The 9,434-nt window shown below is 42.4% G+C and overlaps 1 protein-coding gene across 1 annotated transcript in view; it reads left to right on the top strand.

The window, feature by feature from the left end:
- RYR3 (ryanodine receptor 3) overlaps positions 1 to 9,434 on the top strand; it is a 143,613-nt gene that overhangs the window by 130,512 nt on the left and 3,667 nt on the right. Inside the window, 8 exon segments of the mRNA XM_014588380.1 lie at positions 2,005 to 2,047; positions 2,493 to 2,620; positions 3,003 to 3,063; positions 3,558 to 3,704; positions 5,924 to 6,058; positions 7,354 to 7,510; positions 8,288 to 8,352; positions 8,660 to 8,760. Coding sequence (XP_014443866.1) covers positions 2,005 to 2,047; positions 2,493 to 2,620; positions 3,003 to 3,063; positions 3,558 to 3,704; positions 5,924 to 6,058; positions 7,354 to 7,510; positions 8,288 to 8,352; positions 8,660 to 8,760 — 837 coding nt within the window.

Genomic DNA, 9,434 nt, shown 5'->3' with positions numbered 1-9,434 from the left:
ACCCCCCAGAGGGGATGGTCACGCCGCAATCCCTTCTCCTCCATTCTCCTCTTGGGATCTTGGGCACACACGCACACGCGCCCAGCATGAGTTTTAAGCCACCGGGTCCGGGACGCGAACCGTGTTCGACTACGTGGGAGTCCAGCGACATAGCCATTATGCTAACTGCTGGTTCCCCATCCATTTCTTTTAAAAGATTTTTAAAACTATATTTATTTTAATTTGATGAGAGAGAGAGCATGAGTGAGAAAACAAGTTGCCAGGTCCAGGTCCAGGTTTCAAACTTGCAATCAGCCATATAGGAGTCTAGTGCCCTTAACCATCATGCCACCTGCCAGCCCCATTTGTCCATTTCTAAATCAGGGTATTTGTTTTTACACTGCTGAATTACTTGAGTTCCTAGTATATTGTAGTTATTAATCTCTTTCCAGATTTATAGTTTGCAGATATTTTCTCCCATTCTGTAAGTTGTCTCCTTACTGTTGTGTTCTTTTTTTTTTAGTTTTTAATTTATTTGTTTTTGTCTCTTTTTTACACTACAACCTGTTTTTATTCTACATTTTTCCACAAACATTTACTTTACATAGCAAAGAATTCTGTTGTTTTCTTGACAAAGATGAAAACAAACTCCTCAAAAGCACAGGAAACAAAATAAACAAAAGGGATTATATCAAGTTAAAAGTCTTCCAATTTTTACTTTTTAGTAGCATTTATTAATACATGTTTAGACAAGATATTCTTTAAATAAACCAAGGAGGGGATTTTTTAAAAAAAAAAGTCTGTCACCCTTGGGACCAGCAGTTAGCGTAATGGCTATGTCGCTGGACTCCCACGTAGCCAACCGTGGTTCAAGTCCCAGACTCGGTGGCTTAAACTCACGCCAGGCGTGTGTGCATGCGTGCCCAAGATCCCAAGAGAATGGAGGAGGAGGGATTGCAGCATGGCCATCCCCCCTGGGGGAGGGGTGATTTCTTGCTTTCTGTCTCTGTCTGGCGCGCGCAAACGCCCTATAGCAACAATCTCTCCAAAAAAAAAGTCTGTCTCCTTGTTGGGAGAGCAGGGGCATTTGCTATGGGTTATTCTTCTAAAAGACCTGTGAATAGAGGGAGTTCTCATTTCCCTATACCAAACTTGGGTGGTTTCTGTGAAAATGGGGATTGTTGCATTTCAGAGTAAAAAAGAATGGCTGAAGTACAGGAAAACAATATGTACACCCTTGGCCAGAGTTTCCTTGCCTACCACCCACCCTTATCAAGAACCCTCTCACAGGAATGATTTGATCATTCTGGACAGGAGTGACATGTTTTCAATAGTTTTGCCAACATACCTGAGGGTGACAGTTCTTTCTTGATTTTAACAATAAAACTATTTGTATCATAGTAGAGCTGGTGTAGGTTACAGATAGAAAAAAGTGACATTGAGAACATTAGGGATAGTACAGAACATGGAATCCCATTCAAATGACAGAGAGGTCTAATGATCTACGGAATTAGTTATGTAAAAATGGATAATAGGGTGAAAAGAACTCAGGTTTAGAAAAATAGTATACGATTCTTTGCACCTACCCCAGTTACTGACATCAAGTAGTAACTCAGTGAATAAAATACATGTCTTTCCTACAGGGCTTTGTTTCTGGTCACCCTGGGATCAGGGAAAGAAATATGTTTCTTTAGTCTGGCATCACAATTCCTGGCTCTTAGTCATAATTTTGAGAAAGAAAGTGCCGAGGGGCTTTCCAGGTGTTTCAAAAATCAACACAAAGTAGTGAGACCATGACTTGGTTGACCTGTGATGATTGTGAACTTCAATCAAGTCCTAAATTCTTCAGTGGGCATGACAGAAACCAAAAAGATCACGGATCTGTTAGGTCACCAGGAAAGTTTATGACACATTTTTCTGTGTTTTTCTATGTAAAGATGAGTCGTGACTTTCCCGATGACACAATACACAAACTGCAAAATTTCTTGATATTGAGAACTAAGAGCCTTCTTTTTTCCTTTTCAGATCTTTTCCTAATAACTACTGGGACAAGTTTGTAAAGAGAAAGGTATGCCTTGTCAGCAGGGAAGTCCATGATTACATTTCTATTACATCGTGTACTTCGCCATAGACAAACATAGATAAATGTGATTCGATTTGTATGATGGTATTTCAAGAGTAAGTCATAGAGGGAGTTGTATATAAATGTAGATTTTTGGCATCATTCCTATACTCATTCATCTTAAACAGCCTAAAACAATCCTTGTCATTTTCTACACAGGTTTTTTTATCCCTTCCAAAAACATTTCAACTTGAAAAAGTTTTTACTTCATTGTCTTTATCATTTTTGTTTTTTTTTCCCTGGGGGCCCCCCCCCCCCCCCCCGTATTCCTGTTGCATTTTGAATCATGTCTTAACCCCTTGGCAGAGCCGAGTGGAAGACCCCGGAGCTAGAGAAAAAAATGGGTGGTGGCATGTGACCTGAGCTTACTCTGTCATCCTCTCTGCTTTAGGTGATCAACAAGTACGGAGATCTCTACGGAGCAGATCGTATTGCTGAACTCCTGGGTTTGGACAAAAATGCACTTGACTTTAGCCCAGTAGAAGAGATGAAAGTAGAGGCAGCATCTCTGGTGTCATGGTACAGAGTTTAGGACTTAAAATCCAAAGTGGCTAGTAGACATTTTGCTTTTCCATTCCTCTTCATTGTGAAAACTTCATTCTCTCAGGCTCTGGTCTGATTTGGGTGTTTCATCTAGGTCCTAACATGTGGGGAAACTACTGCTCTGAACAATTTGAAGACTTTTCTTTAATGCACAATAGAGCTTAAAAAGAAAGACTAATTAAAATTTCAGGATGTGTTATTCAACCATTCTGTGTTTCAAGGGAACACATACAACTCTATAAAAATCAGAGCCATATTTAGGTTATTAAACCTGAGAGAATAAAACTTATTTTTCCTCTTATTAAACACTTAACTAAGTCTTGACATTTAAATTCTGAAATTATTGGTTCTTCTTTAGGCTAAGTTCCATTGACATGAAGTACCATATCTGGAAGCTGGGGGTTGTTTTCACTGACAATGTAAGTATCATACCTGGAAAAATGAAATTCAGCTCCCCAGAGTATGTGTGTATTTCAGTATATTCAAATATGGATAAATATGATACTACTTTTATGGATGCCATTGGATGCACAGAAAGATTCAGGGATTAAGATTGAGAGCCTTAAAGGTGCAGGGGGATGCTCCTCTCTTGTTAAGTGTAAAGTCAATGGGGCACTGGCACTACTTGGGCCTCTCACGATCTCTGTTCTTTAATCCTTTCTATCCTTACTTGGTCCCTAAAGAGACAAAATGGCAATTTTTTTTTCCCTTTTAAATACCACCAAAGGGACCTAGGGGTGGGAAGACACTCATTACTCAGGGACAGCTTTCACAGGCATTTGTCAGAAATTAACCTTTTAACGGGCCAAGAGTGGGATCCTTAGAGTGCAGGAGTGTATATTGGTACATTTTATACAGGGAAATACACAGTGCTGTATGTCTGAAAGTTGCTCTGTTTCTCCGATTTCTGCAGTCCTTTCTCTACCTTGCCTGGTATACAACCATGTCCATCCTGGGCCACTACAACAACTTCTTCTTTGCTGCTCATCTGCTGGATATTGCAATGGGCTTCAAGACATTGAGGACTATCCTGTCATCTGTAACTCACAATGGCAAACAGGTATCAGCTTATACTGATGCAGAACATAATGGACCAACATATGGGCCTGTATAGTTTTCATATAGAGAAGAAAAAAAAATCCAACCATGGGTTTCTATACTAGTGTATGACAGAAAGATAGGCTGTATACTAATAAGAAATATGTATAATGCCACTTTTTGTTGGCCAGTAGGTGGCATGGTAACATGCTGAATTCGCACATGACCAACTATGGTTCGCGTCCCAGACCTGGTGACTTAAAAAAAAAAAAAAATCACAGTGTGCCCAAAATCCTGAGAGAAGGAACTGCAGCACAACATCCCCCCAGGGGGGAGGGTAATTTCTCACTTTTCTTCTCTCTCTCTTGGGAACACATGTACCCTATGGCAAAAACCTAAAAAACAGATACATATACACATGTCTATGTATACAAATATATACATGTATGTATATGTGTGTGTGTATATAGCTGCTGCTTTCACTTAAGAGGCATGAGACCTTGATCCAAAGACCCTTGATATTTAGTTCAACCAAGGAAGGTAATAGACAAATCACAATCACCTTGGAAACCTTCTTTGGAAGACACAGACCTTTTCCTCCATCTAAGACACTCCCTGGGGGTTAACAAGCAGATATTTAGAAAATTCCTCGGGTACTTCTGTTATGTGCATATGATAAATATGTTAAAGACATATGTGTAGTTATATATTAGGCACACAGTATGTACATGTACTTACTGTGTAACCTGTATAACACATATATGGTTAATTAAGAGATTGATTCTGACAATATATAGAGGACAGGGGATAGCATATTAAAACCCTCTAATGGCTTCTCCTTATCTATGACAAACTGCTTAGCATGTCTTTCCCCATTAAGTACAACCTCATGTATAAAACATGGTCCCGCATCTCTAAACTTTTATGTGGCAAAGGAAGAGGAGGAGGAAGTTAAAATGTGCCACACTTACTCCATGTTCCAAGTGCTGTGGTAGCTTTTCAACAATCTTTTAAGGTACATGTTATGCTGACTTTTTACAGATGAGAGAGAGGCAAAGTGTCTTACTCAATACCATGTAGCTACTAAGTGGTAGAGCTTAGATTTGAGTCCTTTTCTTCCGTGGTGCAATGTCGACCCTTCCCCCACCCCAAACCACCTGCTCTCTGAGATCTGCTACCCAAGGTTTGAGTAACTCTTCATCCTTCACAAGGCCATCGAGCGCCTTCATTCCTGTCGTAGCACTTGTGTCCACTCCCTTACGCGAAGTTCTTGGAGGGAAGGATTTTATCTTGATCTTTAGTCCCTGTGCATCTTTAATGCTGCTGGATCCTTCCCTCCTAAAACCTGAAGTAAATATACCTCATGACATTGCAAAAAGCCTAGGGACATTTATTAGTAGTATAAAATATTAGTTGGCTCAACTACCCTTTATTTTTTTAGTTTTTTCTTTTTTTTTTTTTTTTCCTGTCCTAGGGCCCTTGCCAGAAAGACAGGGGAAGTGAGAAATTATCCCCCAGGAGGGATGGCCACATTGCAGTTCCTTCTCTAGAAGGCCACATACATGCCCAAAGTGATTTTCAGCCACCATGTGGGTTTCAGAGCCTTCACCATCACCCCACCTGCTGGCCCTGACCATCATCACTATAACAACTTCCAGTTCATGGTTATTTATGAAATATATAACATGGACACCCACTCTGTAAACACAATGGAACCCTTCTCCTCGACCTTCCCCCTCACTATTCAATACTAAAATACCTATGCCAAATCAATGCCCCATGTATTAGTTTGCTGGGGTTGTCCTGACCCAGTTCTGAAGGCAGAAAGCGTAATGTCAAGGTTCAGGCAGAGTTGGCTTCCTCTGAGGGCTCTCCCCTTGACTCTTTCGGGGTTTTCACATGATTGTCCCCAAGTTTGTGCTCAGGTCTTGGGTTTCTCCCTGTGTCCTAATCTCCTTTACTTACAAAAATACTAGCAGGATTAGAGCCTACCAGAGAGCCCCATTTTAGTCACCTCTTTAAAGGTCCTATCTCCAAATACAGTCATGTTGAGGGGTACTGAGGGTCAGGGCTCAGCATATGAATTTGTTCAGCCCCTAATGCTCCATCTTTGCTCTTCTCTCCCATAAGTCTGTTTCTCTTTCTGGGGCCTCACCCTTGCCCTTGATTTTCTTTGCATCTACCCAAACCTTTCGAGGTAGAGAAGATCCCTCTTCCTCCTCTCTCTCCTCTCATTCCCAGCTGGTTCTGACTGTCGGTCTCCTGGCTGTGGTGGTTTACCTCTATACCGTGGTGGCCTTTAACTTCTTCCGCAAGTTCTACAACAAAAGTGAGGATGATGAGGAGCCTGACATGAAGTGTGATGACATGATGACGGTGAGAGCCCACCCACCACAGGCGGGGAGGGCTGGGGAGGAAGCAGTCAGGTAGGACAGAGACCAAAGTGGAGGAGTATCGGGGATGACAGAAGTGATGGAAATGGGCTCCATTATCACACTTCTGGACTAGTGGAAAGGGAAGCATCATCGGGAATGGAAGTCTATCCACTGGGTTGTTGGAGAAGTCATGACACACTTTGCATAGAAAAACAAATACATCGTGACTTTTCTGACAATGCAGTAATTTCATGAAAGTCAAGCTTTGATTTTTGGCTCTGAAAACCAGGAGCAAAGTACCATAGATCGGTGAATATATTAAGGGCTCATCAAGAAATTCATGGGAAATATTAAGTGTGAGTTTCAAAGTTTTTGGCACCAAAATAAACTTGTATTTTAATTCAATTTTTCAACAAACTTTTTAAAGTCCCCTCCTTTCAGCAAGACCGTGGGGGGTCTTTCAGAACAGCACCTTTGCCTAAAGGGCGGCAGGGCCTGGGGCTCCAGCCAGGATGAGCCAGGAGAGCTGCAGCATTTCTAGAAATTGGTTATGATCAACTTTCAGGAGAGGACATGGGTCAGGGACCTGCCCAGTCTCCAACCCTTTCTCTGTACGTCAGGTAACACCTCATAGCTAACACCTCTCCTGGGCCTGTCCTGGGATGTGTACCCTCCTGAGCCAGCAACACTGGTCACTAGTGCCCAGTGTGACCGGGTCACATCTTCAAACTAGACTGGTCTTCCCTGCAAGTATGAGTGCAAGCTCTGCAGTCAAGTGGAGGGACAGAAGGTGGCCTGAGCCAGTGATCTGTGGTCACAGGGCAGAACAGAGGAGAGAGAGTCTGTTATGTAAGATGCTGCTGGAATTCCTCTGCCTTGGCAGCTGTGTGGGGAATGCAGGACAAGGAAAGGGAGGCTTTCCCCAGAGTTTATGGCTCAGGTAGAAGACCAGTCTAGCATTATTAAAAGTATAGGGTAAATAACTAGTAAATAGCATATGCTATACTCATCAGGGCTTAAAGATTTTTTTCAATTTGTACCAGATAGTTCAAACTGTTTAAAAAAAAAAAAATAGGCCTAAGGTGTTCTGTTAAAAGCCTAAACATAACAATTTTTCCATCTTGTAGACACTAGGCTGACCAGAAGGCATCATGAACAGCAGTTAGCACCATGAAATAATGACCCCCTCCCTCCTGGATCAGGAATGTCTCTCAGTCTGATCTAATCACATGAGTAATCTGACCATCTTGCTAAAAATAAAAATGAGACTAATTGCCACTGTTTTTTCCTCCGTAGTGTTACCTCTTCCACATGTACGTGGGAGTCAGAGCAGGTGGCGGCATTGGTGATGAAATCGAAGACCCTGCTGGTGATCCATATGAAATGTATCGCATTGTCTTTGACATTACCTTTTTCTTCTTTGTCATTGTCATCTTGCTGGCCATCATTCAAGGTATGCTTGCAAATTATGTCACATCAAAACAGTGTTTAATCTAGTTTTTCCCCCGTTTTTATGACTTATTTACTTAATTTAGGAACTATTTATGGAACATCTAACTACTTGTGGGGCTTTGTCTACATAGATAGCCAAAGATACACCGAAGCACTGTTACAAGAAACTTGGAGTCCATATAGCGGCCTCCTTCCATTCCTTACTGGATGATTGCCTCATCTGCTTCCCGGATATCACCTGTGGCAGGATGTGCCCTCATTTCCCTGTCAGGCAGTGAGGTGCAGCAAGGAGTAGCAAGGAGCAGTGAGGGTGTGACATGTTCTTCTCTTGTGGGGGAGGGAAGAGTACTAGTCAATAGCTTGTCAAGAATTGAAGATGATGAATTTAGTTTGAGTCATGCTGAGTTAAGACACCAGTAAGACATGCAGACGTTGAGAGATGAGAAGCAAAGACTGAGGGGCTATGAGAAGAACAGCCCATCTGGAAGACTGAAAACAAATGGCTAGGCCACGGGGAATGTGGCTTAGCTGTGGCAAGGAAAGAGCCTGGAGCTTCAAACAGTGCAGGAAGAAAAAAAAAAAAACAAAAACAGTGCAGGAAGTTGGGACAAGATGACGAGACATGGTTAGCCTGGACGCAGCACTGGAATATTTTCTTCTAACTTGGCTTTAATTAAACAGCTTGGCTTGAGAAAGGAGCCTCTGCTAAAACCGCATCATTTTTCTACCCTGAATCACTATGTAGATTATTTAAGGAGCTTTGTCTCTAAAATCCCAGGTCTTATTATTGATGCTTTCGGAGAGCTACGAGACCAGCAGGAACAAGTACGAGAAGATATGGAGGTAACATTCTTCCAGCTCCTGTCACCAAGTCTATTTTTATATTCCCACAGCAAATGGATTTTCAAACACAAGATTTTGCTAGGAACAGTCCCAGGCAAAACTACAGTTTTCCGTGCCTATCTGTGTGCTCTGGCCTTTCTGCCCCATGTTTTGTACCTGGCACCCTGCCCCATCCCACGGTGAATGCTCAGCTGACTAGAGTAAACCGCTAATAGCCAAAAGCACTAGAGGAACATTGTCCCCTTTCTCCTCCTCCTCCTATTATCATGCCTATTAACAGCCTTTTCTACCTATTTTTTTTCCTTAGACGAAATGTTTTATCTGTGGGATTGGCAATGACTACTTTGACACAACTCCTCATGGTTTTGAAACACACACATTACAAGAGCACAACCTCGCCAACTACTTGTGAGTATCCTTGGTTGACACGGGAAGGGAGGGAATCATGGCATCAAAAAACTATGATGTTGGGACCAGCAGATTGGATAATGGTTATGTTGCTGGACTCCCACATAGTCTACCCTGGTTTAAGTCCTGGATCCAGTAGTTTAAAGTAGCTTAAAACTCACGCCGAGGGACCAGCAGTTAGCGTAATGGCTATGTCGCTAGACTCCTATGTAGTTGACCGTGGTTTGTGTCCCGGACCTGGTGGCTTAAACTCACGCTGGGTGCGTGCGTGCCCAAGATCCCGAGAGAAGAATGGAGAAGGGACTGCAGTGTGACCATCCGCCCTAGGGGGTGATTTCTCGCTGTCTGTCTGGCGAGCACACGCACGCACCCTATAGCAAAAACCTCTTTAAAAAAATTAAAAACTCACGCCAGGCACGTGAGTACCCAAAATTCCAAGAGAAAGATAGAGGAGAAGGGATTGCAGCATGGCCATCCCACCTGGGGGGTGATTCTTACTTTGTCTCTCTTGGGGAGGGGGGGAGCACACATGTCCTATAGCAAAAATCTCTCTTTAAAACAAAAATGTCATATTTTGTCTTTTTCTCTGGATAAAGTAGAAGCAATCCTAAATCTTCTGGGAGTCCCCATGAGCCCGTTGGATACTCTGCCATGTGTCAGCACATGGGTGTGTA

Source organism: Tupaia chinensis, unplaced genomic scaffold (assembly GCF_000334495.1).
Source record: "Tupaia chinensis unplaced genomic scaffold, TupChi_1.0 Scaffold000037_21, whole genome shotgun sequence".
NCBI classification, from domain to species: domain Eukaryota; kingdom Metazoa; phylum Chordata; class Mammalia; order Scandentia; family Tupaiidae; genus Tupaia; species Tupaia belangeri.
The sequence above is the reverse complement of the archived record's forward strand: the minus strand, read 5'-3'. Positions and strand labels throughout refer to the sequence as shown.